General features: G+C 34.9%; 1 protein-coding gene across 3 annotated transcripts in view; it reads right to left on the bottom strand.

The window, feature by feature from the left end:
* Window positions 1-5,667: 5,667 nt before the first annotated feature.
* rc3h2 (ring finger and CCCH-type domains 2) overlaps window positions 5,668-18,233 on the bottom strand; it is a 64,171-nt gene continuing 51,605 nt past the window's right edge. For all 3 annotated transcript variants that reach the window (XM_683221.9, XM_073914458.1, XM_017358009.4), the window contains 3 exons: window positions 16,156-16,333; window positions 13,988-14,124; window positions 5,668-11,389 (listed from right to left, as the gene is read on the bottom strand). In XM_683221.9, coding sequence (XP_688313.5) covers window positions 11,269-11,389; window positions 13,988-14,124; window positions 16,156-16,333 — 436 coding nt within the window. In that variant the 3' untranslated portion in view covers window positions 5,668-11,268. The remainder of the gene's footprint in view (window positions 11,390-13,987; window positions 14,125-16,155; window positions 16,334-18,233) is intronic.

Here is an 18,233-nt window from a genome sequence, read left to right as displayed (position 1 = left end):
CAAAAAAGAATAGACAAAAGAAAGAAAGTAAAGTCTCACTTCTATCACTCTTTAAAAGTTTTGGTTTCAGTTTGTGTCAATTTAAAGGTTCAGTCTGAGATGATCTTCATTTTTCTGTGTTTGTGGAAAAGCTGGCGAGTCAGCCGACCCAATTTATGAGCAGGCAGAGCAGGATTATTGCACTAACCATCGGCGCAATACTGGTCTTTGTTATGAGCCGCAGTTTCAGTGATCTCAGCTGGTGGATCATTATTCACCACGTGACGTGTCACGATCTCTCTCATCTACACCTCAATTTTAGGTGGGGTTTGCAAACCTGTGTGCTTTAAGTTTTTACTCTTCAGCCGTTTGCATTTCCCGTGGTCATAAAAGCTCCTTCCCTGTCATCTGACAGCGGAATACCTTGAGTGATTGACAGCTAATATGAACCAATATAGCGGCAGGGAAGAGCGATTCAGCACGTTTTTACAAAAAATCAAAACAGGTCGCACTACAACCATTATCAGCAGTTGCACTAATGCGCCCAAATATGTTATGAGGTCGCATAGATTAATTTTCAGGCGCATATGCGACCAAAATGGTCGCAATTTCAGCTTCAAATGTTGTAACAAGCACGTCTGAAATGAGCCCGAATTTCTGTAGATTCAAAACAGTCAGTCTGGATATCCCCGCCTCTTAAAGGGCCAGTACTAAATTACAAAGGGCTCAAAAATAGTCTTCTGGCGCCATCTCGTGGACACTCTGACACGCTTTGAGTCTGAATTTTACAAATTTATTATAAAAAAAATATTTATAGGAAAACTGTTATTTATAATTACACCAAATAAATATGATAATTATCTGTAATTTCAAACACATCTTTTGGCCAAATTTGAGGATTGTATACTTTTTTATATGCCCCAAATACTCGATACAATTTTTTAATAAAAAAATTTTTAATTCAAAAACTACAAATCTTATCGGCATGAGGACATACAGCAACCATCTCATGAGCAAAAGACAGCTTCTGACCAAATTTGGGGCTTGTAGCATCTAAGCCCTGGGAGGAGAAGCGATTGCTTTTTTTTGGTCAGAAGCCGGAATAATAATAATAATAAGAATAAGTTTAAGTAGCATTACAGTATGTTGGCTTTCTCAAGCCAACATAATAATAAGAACTAGAACCTAAAGTTCGTAGACAAACTTTGATGTTGGCTTGAGAAAGCCAACGTGACTGCGCCGGGGACTCAAAGGCAGTTGGCAGGAAGCACAGCGGTTGAGAAGTGGTTGCTAGGCGGTTGCTAAGATGTTGCTAAGGCATTCCTAGGTAGTTGCTAGGGTGTTCTGAGTGGTTTCTAGGCTGTTGCTAGGGTCCACTGGACTGTTATTCGGAAGGCCTCATTTACATTTTTGATCAAATCGAGAGAGAGAGAGAGAGAGAGAGAGAGAGAGAGAGAGAGAGAGAGAGAGAGAGAGAGAGAGAGAGAGGACTGATTTGTTCAGGTTGTTTAATGCAGATCACTATAGTATAGTTAGTATTTATAGTATATATTATAATCTGAACAAAATTACATTATAATAAATATCATATGAAGAAAAATATTACATTAAAATACTAATGAAACAATAGCACATGCATTTAGTTAATTTGTCTTTTATTTAATCAGTCTTATAATTTTTGCAGTTAATATAGAGCACAGTCAATTTACAGTAATTTGCAGCATTATATATATAGTTATAGTTATATAGTTATATACAGTTTACAGGAAGAAAATCGCATTAAATACAATATTATAGGACGTCTTCATCACGTGGTTAATTCAGACCAATGACGTTGTTCCACCCCACTGGCCACTAACACAATGTTATAATCGTAATATTTAGTTGTCATCACCTGGGTGATTTTTTTTTTTTTTTTTGGTACAGCATAGGCCAAAAGCTTGGCTTTCATTGTCATTATCACAAGTGAGGAGAAGGCTTTTTTGCGGTACAGAATATTCTGTTTTGAAAGAAATATCTGAAGTAAACTTATGTTTTTGCCAACATAAAAGGGGGATTAAGAAATAATCCTTATAACCCTAACCATAAATGTGTGTATGTGTTATATATGTATATATGTATATATGTATGTATATATATATATACATACATATATACAGTTGAAGTCAGAATTATTAACCCCCTTTTGATTTTTTTTCTCCCTTTTTTAAATATTTCCTAAATTTTGTTTAACTGTGCAAGGAAATTTTCACTGTATGTCTGATAATATTTTTTCTTCTTGAGAAAGTCTTATTTGTTTTATTTCGGCTAGAATAAAAGCAGTTATTAATTATTTAAAAACTATTTTTGGGACACAATTATTTGCCCCTTTAAGCAATTTTTTTTGATAGTCTACAGAACAAACCATCGTTATACAATAACTTGCCTAATTACCCTAACCTGCCTAGTTCACCTTATTAACCTAGTTAAGCCTTTAAATGTCACTTTAAGCTGTATAGAAGTGTCTTGAAAAATATCAAGTCAAATATTATTTACTGTCATCATGGCAAAGATAAAATAAAGAAGTTATTAGAAATGAGTTATTAAAACTATTATGCTTAGAAATGTGCTGAAACAATCTTCCCTCCATTAAACAGAAATTGGGGAAAAAATAAACAGGGGAGCTAATAATTCTGACTTCAACTGTATGTATATATATGTATATACACACACTTTATTTTCACTGTTTGTAAATAATTGTTCTTAACATTTTTGCTTTAAAACATTATAATACTGTTTGGATTTTCCCCCCATAATAATAAATATTGAACATTGCAGTGTAAATTGCAATCCAGATGTTACAGAGAGAAATTGATGCAGCAACAGCAGAGCATATTAAGGGGATATAAAAAATCTTCATACATTGTATATTTGTATATATATATATATATATATATATATATATATATATATATATATATATATATATATATATATATATATTCACTATTTTAAAATACATTTTCTTTGCTGTGTGTTTTTATTGGTTATGATGCTGTTTGGATGTTTTATTTTTGCACAATAAATAAAATGTGATTTAAAAAGTGCAAACATTGTCTTTGTTAGAATTTACACGTGATTACAACGGTATAAAGACGTTCAGGTCCGACCGCACCGAATGGAAAGAAATTGTAGGTTTTGAAGATGGATTATTAGTTTTGTGGCAAGGACATAGCTGTTTTAGAGGGTTAAATACAGATGAAAAATAAAGTTAGAATGATTTTATATTCAATATGTTTATTGTATAATATACGTGAATGTTCGCATGGCTTTCATTTTCATTATCACAAGTAGAGGAGTCAGCACGGATATCCCCGCCTCTTAAAGGGAAAGTGCCTCTTAAAGGGCCATTACTAAATTACAAAGGGCTCAAAAATAGTCTTCTGGCGCCATCTCGTGGACACTCTGACACGCTTTGAGTCTGAATTTTACAAATTTAATATAAAAAAAATATTTATAGGAAAACTGTTATTTATAATTACACCAAATAAATATGATAATTATCTGCAATTTAAAACACATCTTTTGGCCAAATTTGAGGATTGTATACTTTTTTTATATGCCCCAAATACTCGATACAATTTTTTAATAAAAATTTTTTTAATTCAAAAACTACAAATCTTATCGGCATGAGGACATACAGCAACCATCTCCTGAGCAAAAGACAGCTTTTGACCAAATTTGGGGCTTGTAGCATCTAAGCCCTGGGAGGAGAAGCGATTGCTTTTTTTTGGTCAGAAGCCGGAATAATAATAATAAGAATAAGTTTAAGTAGCATTACAGTATGTTGGCTTTCTCAAGCCAACATAATTAAACCACACTGAACTGAACTGAACTTTAACTCAAAACTGGACTGACACAATTTTAGTTTTAATGTTAAGCTGCTTTGACACAATCTACATTGTAAAAACACTAAATGAAGATGAATTCTTTGCAAACAATTTATTTGGACTGAATTCAAACAAACTAAATAAGTTGAACATTACTTAATTTAATTAGTTTGTTTAAATTCAGTCCATATAAATTGTTGCAACAGTTTTGCAGAAATAATTTTCTTCAGTGTGTATAGGGTACTTTTAAATGTCTAGATGTTCTATTAAGTGTTTTTTTTTTGTTCTAAATGTAAAATAACATTATTAACTGCAACCTTGTTTGATTAAATTATAAAAAAAAGTGCAAAAACGTGATTATTTCTGAAACAATTTCTCACAAAATGTTTTTTGAATTGGGTGAGCTAAAATTGTCCGTAGTGTATGTGTGTGAATGAGTGTGTAAGGGTGTTTCCCAGTAATGGGTTGTAGCTAGAAGGGCATCCACTGCGTAAAACATATGCTGGATAAGTTGGCAATTCATTCCGCTGTGGTGAACCCAGATTAACAAAGGTACAAAGCCGAGAAAAAAATTAATGAATTAATTAATTTAAAAGTAAATTTTCACCTTGTTTCCTTTCAACCCCTCCCAGGTTGTGATTATCTGCCAAATGTTGTTTACACAATACTGTAAACTTTTTAATTTTCATAATCAACCAGATTTAACTGAAATTCAGATGTCTTTTATCATTACTGTACATACAAAATACATAATTTATATTAAAAAAAATTGGTTAAAGGATTAGTTCACACAAAAAATAAAGCGATGTCATCAATACCCTCATTTCAATTCCGAGACATTTATTCATTTTCAAAATACAAAATCAAAGATATTTTAGATAAAATCTGGGAGCTCTCTCATCCTCTATACACAGCAATGATCCCGACTATAGTTCAAAGCAAAATCCCATAGACATCCTCAAAACACCTTCAGTGGTTCAATTGGAATATAATTTGAGCATTATCAACTATTCTACAGATTCTTCACCTCAGTGTCAGTATATTGCGCACATTTCATGAGAATGCTATAATCTTAATGCATGTCCCTTCTCAGTCATGTATACCTTGAATGCAGGTGTGCTTCATTTCAGCAGTGGAAGTCATGTACGGCCATTCAGGGTATACATCAGTACACAGTGCTCTTGAACATGCGCACTATATACTGACACAGAGAAGAAAAGGTTGAATAAGTTATTAATGTTGTTGAGTGTACCCTAAAGTATTCATTCATTCATTCATTTTCTTTTCGGATTAATCCCTTTATTAATCTGAGGGTCGCCACAGCAGAATGAACCACCAGCTTAACCAACTTATGTTTTACGATGCCCTTCTAGCTGCAACCCATCCCTGGGAAACATCCATAAGCACACTTATTCACACACTACACGCCTTCCCAATTTACCTATAACACATGTCTTTGGACTAGTGGGCGAAACCGGAGCACCTGGAGGAAACCCACACCGACACAGGGAGAACATGCAAACTCCACAGAAAAATGCCAACTGACCCAGCCGAGGCTCAAACCAGCGACCTTCTTGCTGTCCACTGTGCCATTGTGACAAGTATCTTACAGCTTGATTATATTCCGATTGATCTACTGAAAGCATATGGTCTGTTTAAAAGGCACCTATTATGCAGAAATCACATTTTAAGGTCTTCAAAGTAAGTAAAATGCAGCAAAGTAGTCCACAGCCACGTTATACCACAGTGCACCAGCAGATGTCATGCTTATTCACAAAAAAATTGCATCCTCAGGATAAAAAGAGTCTGAACACTCAAGTGATGATGTAACTGTGTTTATTATCTTGGCATGCAACTACATGTCATGACCTTTAGATTCATCTCACAAGCTTGCCCTACATGTCAGAGCAAAGCTTAGCCAAGATACAAGAGCAATAACATACAAACAAACCCAAACGGTAAGAATTGACTGTGCGTTGGCTACATTTCTATATATTCTTCCTTGCATTGCCACAAGCAAAAGGGATATCTTTGCCCGGTGGTGTTTAAAAAGAAACAAAATGCAAAATAAATAATTTCTACTATTATTTCATCAAAAGATATTAGTTCCTGACTTTAAGAATCGTTCTCTCTGTGGTCATAAATAGCCTCATATCTCTGATTATATATCATAAAAATGTGCAGTATGTCCATCAAATGATGGCTCTGGTTGTATAAAATGACGGATGCCCATCTTCTATTCATTTACAATTGAATCGAACAATAGATTTGCAAATAAAATGTCTAATACAGACGTAAAAATATCCAACACATCAGTTCGTTTTTTGCAGTTGCGCACAGGACAGAAACAAGCATCATCACAACCAAACACGTCCTGTCCAATTATAACAGCCAAGCAAATTTTTAAAATTCAAATGCAAACAAAACTGACATTTCCAAGGGAAAAAGAAAGAATTATGGATATAAAATCCTGATAGAAATCCATAAGAGCAGACAGTAAGTGCTATAGGAAGTGAGTAAAATGCGAGATACAGTGCAGGACACTCACAGCGCTGGGTGTTGTGTGACACAACTACACAATCATACTTCCTTTGCCAAAGAATATCTTTGCCAAAGGCAGCATGCATGATACAGGGCTGAGCTGGGCAGATAAACGAGTCAAACATGTACTAATAAGGCTTTGCTGCGTCAAAATGAGCAAAAAAGGAAACAAATGACATTTATTTTGAAGGCAATTTGACAGCTAGTGAGAAAATGTAGATAAACTCTCATTGTTACCAACCCAGCTCCAACAGTTGTAACCTCTTATATCAGCTGAGGCCAAACTAATAATAAAAAAAGTGAACCACAAATAAGGAAGAAATTCTCTACATGTAAAAACATATCAAGAAGGTGTTGCGATTTCACACGCTAGGACAGAAAAAAAATGAACACATTTGCTCGAAAGCATTTCATAAAAAATGTCTTTGCTGGAAGGTGCTGCTGTAACATCCCCTGTCGAAAAACACTCGCAGGAGGCAAAATAAGATTTAGCAAGATGGCGCTTAAACAAAGACCAGGAAGATTTCACTTCACATTACTCATTTAAGTGGAAAAACAATTATACCACCATAAAAAAAAACATGATTAACAGTCTTAAGTGACAAAGCATTCATATTTAGAACTTCATATCATAAAGACTTCCATACACAAATACAAACACACACTAGTGTTGGTGGTTTATGAGGACTCAATGTATTTTATACTGTAAAAACGGCTTATTATATGGCCTCATCCTACAACTAAACCCAACCCTCAAATGTTGAATGTGAAAAACACATTTGATTATAAACAGTTTTTAATTTAAGGACACAAGGCATGTTCTTGAAAAACCAACACTGTACTACCAAGGTCAGACTCCTGTCCTCGTAAATCACCAAAACCAGTACACACTTAACTGCTCTGAAAATACAATTAACAAAAGGACAAATCAGCCACTGATGAAAAATAAACAAAACAAAAATATTCCTGCCATTACTTTAAACACTGAACCATCTAAATGTTATTTGAAATAGGACCGTTTATTCTGTTACACTGAGTTTGCACAAAACTACATTAAAACACCAGACATCTGTGTGTTATTGTGATGTTTTCCTCTCTATTTAATTATAGCATGTTAATCAAGCAGGAAATAATCCTGGTAAACCTGTAATGGATTCTATAGGGTTGATAAAACTAAAATCTGATATAAAATATTTCAGTTACAACTTCATGGAAGTTAGCAATGTTTTTTAATAAAATAAGGGAAAACAGGAATTTTGGGAGGGAAAAATAAACAAAACTTAGGCAATCTTGAAAAAAAAAAACTTAGGCAAGCAATCCCAATTCTCCCCATTAGTCCTTCCCCTTACCCCTACTGTACCTCTCGTTTTGCGCATTCATATAAAAGGGTAGGGGTGTCCCAATTCTCTTTAGTTTGAAGTTTAGGGCTAAGAGGAAGAGCTAGATACCCCTTAAAACAGAGATTTTTCAGGACCACACTCGAAACCAAGGGGTACGAAAATCTCCCAGAATACATGGCTGTACACCATTTCTTAGGGTAAATTTTGAAGACCTTTCCTTCACATTTCAAGAGCCAAGGGGAAGGGGTAGGGGTACAAAAATAGAATTGGGATGGGGCCTTAGTTTAATTCCTGAAAAGAAAGCTACAGAAATAAACAGAAGCAATGAAAACTGAGGTCACCTTTTGACCACTGTAAACAACAAATGGGAACTGTCACTATGATCAGTGTTTCATAAACACTAAACAATACCACATCCTCAAACAAGACCAAAGTGAAATTCTGTTGTGATGCTTGTTGATTGTAGCTGTAACAAAACAGTTCACCAAAAAATGAAAATTAAAACTGACCAAAATTCGGTGTTGTAGAACTTAAGAATGAAGTTAGTGCAAGAACATGATCACTTTCATACTTTGTTGTCTTTTGTCTTGACTTGAATTTTACTTATTTATTTATTTAATTTTATTTATTTGTCTGGACTAGCCCCTCTTCTGGTGTCGGTCTTGACTCAAGACTTTTTCTTAATCTCACTAAGTCTCGACTAAGAATAACTCATCTCTTTTGGACTCAATTCTCGTCTTTTTTCTGTTCTTGGTCTTGACTCAAGAAGCATCCCTGTTTTAGAGATAGTCCTAACTTGAGATTGATCTCTCTTCTGATCTTTGTCTGGACTCTTTTTTATGCATTCTAGCCTTTATCTTGACTCTGACTCTGCTTCTACTTCTGAATTCTGTGTTGACTAGTCCCTATTCTGATCTTGGTCTTGACTGAGGGGGGATTCCATTGTGAAGGGTTCATCTAGGGATGGGTGATTTAGCCTAAAATCAAAATCTCGATTAATTGAACATTTTTACTTGGTTACGATTAACGAACAATTATTTTATTTATCAATTAAATTTTTTTTTGTCCTCATAGTTTACTAACAAGTTTTATATGCCGTCTACAGGCATCTCTGGCGCAGCTTCCAATCATCATCAATGTAGTGCAAAGCAAGGCTCAAGAATGAATCCATCGTCCTACTTGACCAGAGATCAGATGTGGTTGCAAAGTGGCCGCAAAAGTAGAAATCAGCCACAACCTTTAACAAAGAGGGCCACGTAGGGAAAGTAATTGAAAAAAATCGTCCTTGAAAAATTTGATTGATTATAGGTTCTGAAAGTCGATTTTGATTACTTTTCGATTAATTGCCCAGCCCAAGGTTCATCCCTATGGAGGGTCCCTCTGAAGGGATTAGGCCAGTTTTGACCATTTCGGTTTGAAATGAAACTTCAATATGGCTGCCTTGATTTTATTACATTTATTGCCCTTTGAAGGGCAATAGATCTCGTCAGGAATGCACCTTAAGACTCATCCAGTCTTTGTTATGACTCAAGACTAGTCAAAACTTCTTGTCTAAAGTTCATTGCACACAAAACAGTCCAAAATAGTCAGAAATGGTTTGATTTTTAGTTTTTCATATCCGTAGAGAGCATTTTGAGAAGTGTTTTGACAAGAACCACTAAATTGAAATGACAAAATCCAAAATGCCATCACTTACAGCACTTTTGAGTGCAAAATATAAAGACAGAATGTGGCAGATGGTTGAAAACCATTGCTTTATCCTAATGTGTATGCTGGTTGTCTTGACTCAAGACAAGTCCCTCTTCTGATCTTGGTCTTGACTGAGAGGGGCTTCCATTGTGAAAGGTTCATCATATGGAGGGTCCCTCTGAAAAGATTATTCCAGGTTTGATCATTTTCAGTTTGAAATGAAACTTCATAATGGCGGCCTTGTTTTTTTTCACTATGAAGTGCCCTTTGGAGGGCAATATAAATCATCTGGGATGCACCTTAAGACTCATCCGGTCTTTGTTATGACTCAAGACTAGTCAAAATGTCTTGTCTAAAGTTTATTGCACTATTCAATAATAAACTGCATTATTCAACCTTATGTTATGTAAATCGTATTTTGCCTCAGAAACTTTAATTTATCGAACTTTTTATAACGAGTTTGATTTTTTTTTTCCGTATCCATTTAAGGTATTTTGAGAAGTGTTTTACAAGAACCACTACATTGGAAAGACAAAATCCAAAATGCCATCACTCACAGCACTTTTGAGTGCAAAATATAAAGACAGAATGTGGCAGATGGTTTAAAACCACTGCTTTAGCCTGATGCATATGCTGGTTATCTTGACTCAAAACAAGTCTCTCTTCTGGTCACATTCTTGACTCAAAAATTGTGTCTCAGAACGTCTTAGTCTCGACTGGTCTCTGTCCCAACTCAACACTTGTTTCTCTTTTGAGTCTTAACTTAAAAGGACGATTCACTCAAAAATGAATATTCTTTCCCTTTACTCAAGTCAAAGGCTGGCTTATTTTCCCCAAGAATTTTGAGTAGATCTTTCTTTGTGCACAACAGAAGAATGGACCTCAAACAGGTTTGGAACACGTGGAGTATGAGTAAATAAGTAATGACAACAAAATTTTGATGCAATAAGTTTTGATGAGTGTTTGATAAAAAACATCTGAATTTGAACAGATGAACACAACAGATTTCACAGCTACAATGAAAGACTTTTAGGGACTTGACTTAAATTCCTAACAAAGAACTTCATAACGTTTGGAAATGGCACATTGGGCCACTTCACAGGATCATAAGTTTGGAATGACTAAAGTAAAGAATTTTCATTTTTTAACGAACTGTTTCACTTTAGTTTGTGAAGAAAACACGTTTTGACTGACTGCCTGTAAAATGTCTCTTAGAGATATTAGACATCTACCACAATCCATACACACATACACACACAAACACATTTAAACAACGGTCAATGAATGACTGTTTCAAACAATGATCCCCAACAAACAATTCATGCACATAACATTTCAGTGGCTAACACTGCGGTAATATTAACAATAATGCAAGAACTACAGATTCCAAGCACCATGGTTATTCGTGATATATATTGGAAGATTCCGCTATATAGTCATAATACCGTAGATTATAGTTTCCTCAGTGTGCTAAAAGCTAGTGAAAACCGTTACTTTTGTACAGAATTAGGGAACATGGGAAATTGTTTTCCTGGCTTGGACCAAGTTCTGATTGGCTGACATCAAGAGTTACCTGAGGTGGAGTTGTGACTCAACATGAACATTCATCCACAAGCAGTGATTAAGAAAAACAAACCAACTCCGAACAGATGATGAGTGATTACAATTACAGGGAATAGCTAGCTCTTATGAAGAGAACACATAAATACAGAAGGCTTTTTTGGCTGCGACTCGCTGCCTTGATTGACTCCTATAAGGACAACTCTACCTTCTACCTAAGGAGGATGGTGGATTCTTGGCATGACCCCATGGCATTAGAACACAAGGAGGGATGTTCCGTCCACCCCAATTCAGGTACCATTTAGCAGCATTTCAGGTCCTGGACTGGGGCGCCGGGAATCTCCAAGCCTGGGTGAACACGTTCTTATCGGTATCTTCCTCATACTTAGACCTCCAGGTGAGAGGGTGTTTCTGTAACGTCACAAAGTCATCATGAGTGAAATATATGTATATATATATATATATATATATATATATATATATATATATATATATATATATATATAACCTATACACAGTGAGGTCAATTAATATTTTATCACCCTGTGTTTTTTTAAGAACTCCTACTTAGAAATCATGGAGGAGTCTAGATTTTTCAGTTTAGGTGCATTTCCACTGTCCAGAATCCAGAAATCACATAGTATGATTTAACAATTTTTTTGTAAATTACTATGTCAAATAAGTATTTGATCACTTGAGTCAAAAATGGTTAATATTTGGTACAGAAGCCTTTGTTACAATTACAGAGGTCAAATGGTTCCTGTAGTTCTTCACCTAGTTTGCACACATTGCTGGAGGGATTTTGGCCCACTCCTCCATAAAGATATTCTCTAGATCTGTCAGGTTTCTGGGCTGTCGCTGAGCAAGAGTTTTGGCTCCCTCCCAAGATTTTGTACATTTAAACAATGGTCAATGAATGACTGTTTCAAACAATGATCCCCAACAAACAATTCATGCACATAACATTTCAGTGGCTAACACTGCGGTAATATTAACAATAATGCAAGAACTACAGATTCCAAGCACCATGGTTATTCGTGATATATATTGGAAGATTCCGCTATATAGTCATAATACCGTAGATTATAGTTTCCTCAGTGTGCTAAAAGCTAGTGAAAACCGTTACTTTTGTACAGAATTAGGGAACATGGGAAATTGTTTTCCTGGCTTGGACCGAGTTCTGATTGGCTGACATCAAGAGTTACCTGAGGTGGAGTTGTGACTCAACAAACATTAGGTCTATGGGATTTAACCTTGATATGCTTCTTACGGAGCTACTCTTTGGTTTTCCCGACTGTGTGCTTTGGGTCATTGTCCTTCTGACTGAGGGAAGGAGGTTTTTGCCCAATATCTCACAATACATGGCCCCGTTCATCCTCTCCTTAATACAGTGCAGTCGTCCTGTCCCCTGTGCAGAACAAAACCCCCAGAGCATGATACTTCCAGCCCCATGCTTCATTGTAGGTATGATATTATAGGGATGATACTCATCATTCTTCTTCCTCCAAACACGGCGATTGAAGACCAAAAAGTTCTACTTCGGTCTCATCTGACCACAGGTCTCTGGGAGACTTCAGATGGGCCTTGACATGGGCTGACTTAATCAGGGAAACCTTCCATGCGATGCATGACTTCAAACTATGACGTCTTAGTGTAGTACTGATGATAGCCATGGGAAAAAGTGGTCCCAGCTCTCTTCACGGCATTGACCACCTCTGGTGTAGTTTTGGGCTGCTTCTTGACCCTTCTTAGCATCATTGATAACCCACAAGGAGAGATCTTCCGTGAGGCCCCAGTCCAAAGGACATTGACAGTCATCATTAGCCTCTTCAACTTTGGCAATTGCTCCAACAGTTGTTCTTTTTTTCACCAAGCTTCTTGGCAATTGCCCCTTCGCCCTTTCCAGCTTTGTGAAGGTCTACAATTTTGTCTTGTGTCTTTTGACAGCTCTTTAGTTTTTCCCATGTTGCTACTTACACTTTTGACTGATTGTGGGGCGCACAGGTGTTTTTATGACAGCTAACAACCTCAAACAGGTGCTACTAAATTAGAATCATGAGCAGAGTGTAGCTGGACTATTTAAAATCAAAATAACATATCTTTGAGGGTCAGAAATCTGGCTGAAAATCAAGTGATCTAATAATTATTTGACACTGTAATTTACAAATAATTTGTTAAAAAGTCATACAATGTGATTTCCAGATTTTTATTTTTAGGTTTTGTCTCTCACAGTGTAAATGCACCTATGGTGAAAATTCTAGACCCCTCCATGGTTTCTAAGCAAGAGATCTTGAAAAATCATAGGGTGATCAAATACTTATTGACCTCACTGTATATACACACATATACAAACATACATACACACCCACACCCACCCACACTCACCTACACTCACCCACCCCCACCCACCCACACACTTGGTATTATTTATGAAAGTGAAATGATAATATGCTTCTATCTGGTGTTACAAACTCTAGACACTGCCTGATTCTGTTCAAAATCCAGAATAGATTGCAGTATTCTAAAACAAATCAATCCCCAATGTCAAATACAAAAAACAGCCGAGAGGACCTTGCTTCATAGTTATGCGTTGCCCTATTCTTCAAGACTTTTGGTGTAAGATTCAATGTTACCTCTGAAATCACTGAACAGACAAAAATAGATAAACTAAAATTAAATAACACATTGAAATTTAATTTTAGGATAACCCAGCCTGCATTAAGCATGAAAAAAAAACTATATCTTTAAGAGTGAAAAAACAGCTCAATATTTTATTTCTAGCTGTCACACTGATATGGGTGACAGTCAAATGAAAAATGTATTTTGACATTAGGCTATGCTAATGCTTACATTTACTTATTACTACATCAACCATAACAGATTCCCAGGATACTAACTACAAACCCATCTGATTTCATCGCTTGTAAAATGACAAGCAGTCAGCGCTAAAAACAGGCATTTGAAAACCGAACCAATTTAATCTGTAATGTCAAACAAAGCTCTGCTCACCTGAATGCCATTTTCTTCATAAGGTTAGCATCCATTCTGTCAGGCAGGTCGTTTTCTAACTGTGAACTGGATGCTGGATCACTAAAGACTGTGGAGAGGTGGCTATTTTGGGAGCGGCTTTGCATTTCCATTGTGTCCTATAGATTATTAAAAGAACTAAATGAGTAATGTTTCATGTCAAACTTGGAAAAAGACTCGACTAAACATAAGCTAGCGTATCACAATTGTGAGCATGAATTTCTAGAATGTTCAACGAGTACTAACATGTTAACATGGTTCATGTTTCTAGCATGTATTGGCATGCTAGTAGCATATATTAGCTTGTTGGTAGCATGCATTCAACATGAAAAAAGATGTTTGCATTTTGTGAACATGAATTATCATATTTTTCATGCATCTAACATGTTACTAAAATGCATTAGTATGTAGCATAAAGCATGTTGTTAGCATGTTTCTTGCTTCCTTCTATCCTTCTATAATGAATGAACAAGTTTCTAGTATCAATTAACATGTTGCTAACATGAATTAACATATTGCTAGCATTAGATAGTATATTGCAAGCATGTTTCTTATTAAAAATACATTAGCATCTAGCATAAATTATCACATCGTTAGCACGTTTCATGGATTAACAGGCATCTTACTGGTAGGATTTAGCATGTTACCTACTATAATAACTTGGCAAGTTTCTAGTGGCAATTATGTTGCTAACGTGAATAAACATTAGTAGCATGGGATAATATGTTGCTAGCATGTTGATATTGAAAATACATTAGCATCTAGCATAAATTATCATGTTGTTAGCATGTTTCTTCCATGAAGTGGCATCTTACTAGCAGGATTTAGCATGTTACCTTCTATAATGAATTAGCAAGTTTCAAGCGGCAATTAACATGTTGCTAATATGAATTAACATATTACTAGCATGTTTGTTATTGAAAATACGTTAGCATATAGCATAAATCATCATGTTGTTAGAATGTTTCTTGCATAAACTGGCATCTTACTAGAAGGATTTAACCTGTTACCTTCTATACTGAATTAGCAAGTATCTAGCGGCAATTAGCATGTTGCTAACATGAGTTAACATATCAATAGCATGGGGTAGTATGTTGCTAGCATGTTTCTTATTGAAAATACATTAGCATCTAGCATAAATTATCATGTTGTTAGCATGTTTCTTGCATCAACTGGCTTCTTACTAGAAGGATTTAGCATGTTACCTTCTAAAATGAATTTGCAAGTTTCTAGCGGCAATTAACATGTTGCTAATATGAATTAACATAATACTAGCATGTTTCTTATTGAAAATACATTAGCATCTAACATAAATTATCATGTTGTTGGCATGTTTCTTTTATGAACTGGCATCTTGCTAGTAGGATTTAGCATGTTACCTTCCATATTGAAGTAGCAAGTTTCTAGTGGGAATTAACATGTTGCTATTGCTAACATGAATTAACATATTGCTAGCACAGAATGTTATGTGGCTAGCATGTTTCTTATTGAATTATTGATTAATTATTCAAATGTTTATATAAAAAATGAGAATATTGCTAGCATAGGCTGTTTCTTTCATTAATTAACATGTTGCCAGCAAGAATGGTAATGCGTTTTCTAGCATCAATTAAAATGTTCATAGCAATGCATCTAACAAGGATTAGCATTCTGCTAGCATGTTAAAGGGTCTCTAACACAAATGTCACTAACATGAATTAGTATGTTGCTCTTCATTATCTTTGGTGTTCTCAGACTAGAAACTCAATTTTGAGATCAGGTGAGAGATGTTCTCGCACTCAGAATCTGCCCTATGAGTAATCATCATTGACACCAAAAAATAATGTAGCCTACAGCGTTGAAAGAAAACCTTGACAAAAATAATTAAGAGTTTCCCACTCGTAAATATGACTGGTGACATTCATGTTTTCAGCATTCAAATATGATCTCTCCAACAGCATGGGTTTCTAGCATGGGTATATGTTTATTAAGGATTAGGATTAAGGATTAACATGTTTTAGCATGTTGTTAGCAGAATTTAACATGTTATCTTTTTTTCTTGATCAGTTACTAATCTTTGCTAGTTACATTTATATATGAATGTCTGAATTGGGTGGTTAGAAGTTTTTAACAAGACAAAAAAAAAAAAAAAAAAACAGTGTAAAAGTCACCTCCGAGTTGCAGTCGTGTGTCTCTGTGTCCTCGATGTCCAAAGCAGACAGCTCCAGCTCAATGTCCCTGTCAGGTTCACTCTCGGTCTCATCCTTCCCCATCAGATCCAAGCCCTGCTTTGTCCCGCTGCTGAAGGAAGTTCGTCTTGCATGCAGTCCAGAAACTGCCTGATGATCGCTGAAACACAGACACACTGAGCTCTGAAACAAACCCAACCCTAAGAGCAAAAACAAGTCACCTGTGTTGATTGGTGTTCTCAGACTAGAAACTCAATTTTGAGATCAGGTGAGAGATGTTCCCCCACTCAGAATCTGCCCTATGAGTAATCATCATTGACACCAACATTATATAGAAGAGAAACTGTATTAGCTCTGTTTTTTTTTAAATCAAAAGTGCTCAAAATATAACAGTTATACGATAGGATAATGATTCTCTGTAGGCACCAATTCATTATTTTCAGATACCTAAACATTTTTTTTAAAGGTTGATTTTAGGTTATTTATTCTTCTTGCAGCATTTGTTTCTCTCATTTATGTTGCAGTTTTCTGTGTATTAATTTATCCATTTGCCATATTAATTTATTGCTTTACTACCTCTTTGTTTTCTTGCTGTAGTTTCTTGCTGCCCACACCTAAATGGATAGTTAACCCAAAAGCTCATTTGAGTTTCTTTCTTCCGTTGAACAAATGTTTTTTTTTTTTTTTTTTTTTTAAATGGCAGATTTTTTCAGAAAAAATATATTTTTATGTAATAAAATTAATCTAAACTACCCAATCAACCAATTACAATTACAATGATTTCTGGAAGATCACATGAGACTAGAATTACAAATGCTGAATATGTAGAGTTTCCATCATAGGAATAAATAATAAAATTTAAAACGTCTAAAAATAGAACATTTTTCCAGAGATGGGTTGCAGCTGGAAGGGCATCGGCTGCGTAAAAAAACCTGCTGGATAAGTTGGTGGTTCATTCTGCTCTGGCGACCCAGGATTAATAAAGGGACTTAAAAGAAAAGGGACCGAAAAGAAAATGAATGAATGAAAATAGAAAATGTAAAATCATAAAATATTTCAAAATATTACTTTTTTGATTATTTTTTAAATGCAACCGTGGTGAAGGTAAAAATACAAAAAGCAGATTTTAAGTTAAAATATGTTTATATATACAGTTGAAGTCAGAACTTTTCACTCCATTATTATTTTTTCCCCCAATTTCTGTTTGATAGAGACATTTTCTCAACATATTTCTAAACATAATAGTTTTAATAACTCATTTCTAATAACTGATTTATTTTAGCTTTACCATGATGGCAGTAAATAATATAAGATTCGATATTTTTCCAGACACTTCTATACACTAAAGTGACATTTAAAGGCTTAACTAGGTTAATTAGGGTAATTATGAAGGTTATTGTATACCGATAGTTTGTTCTGTAGACTATCGAAAACATATATCGCTTAAATGTGCTAATAATTTTATCCTTAAAATGGTGTTCAAAAAAGTTTAAACTGCTTTTATTTTAGCCAAAATTAAACAAATGAAACTTTTTACAAAAGAAAAAAATATTATTAGACATACTGTGAAAATTGCCTTGCTCTGTTAAACATAATTTGTAAAATATTTAAAAGAGAAAGAAATTTTTAAAGGGGGCTAATAATTCTGAGTTCAACTGCATATATACAATACAACATTCATAATAAAAAAAAAAAAAATTATTATATACACACACATATTATATTATTATATACACACACACACACACACAATATAACATTTATTTATTGCCACAGGATAAACAGCAGAGATCATTCCCATAAATACGTTTCAGTCTATAAAAACAATCAATGGTGTTTTTTTTAGACACTGATCTCAAGAAAACAATAAATCAAATGTCACACGAGTGCAAAATAAGTCGGTTTTAAGATGAAAAACAAATAAAGGAGCACAGAATGAATTTAAGCAGAATATATTTCCATCTGTGAGAGACTTGTACATGAATCATGGGAGTTATGGGGACTGAAATGTAAGCCCTCACTGCTGTGTGTAAGAGCTTTGCAAACACAAACATGAAGAG

This window comes from Danio rerio, chromosome 10 (genome assembly GCF_049306965.1).
Source record: "Danio rerio strain Tuebingen ecotype United States chromosome 10, GRCz12tu, whole genome shotgun sequence".
In the NCBI taxonomy this organism is placed as follows: domain Eukaryota; kingdom Metazoa; phylum Chordata; class Actinopteri; order Cypriniformes; family Danionidae; genus Danio; species Danio rerio.
Note: the sequence above shows the minus strand (reverse complement) of the source record. Positions and strands in the feature narration are given on the sequence as shown.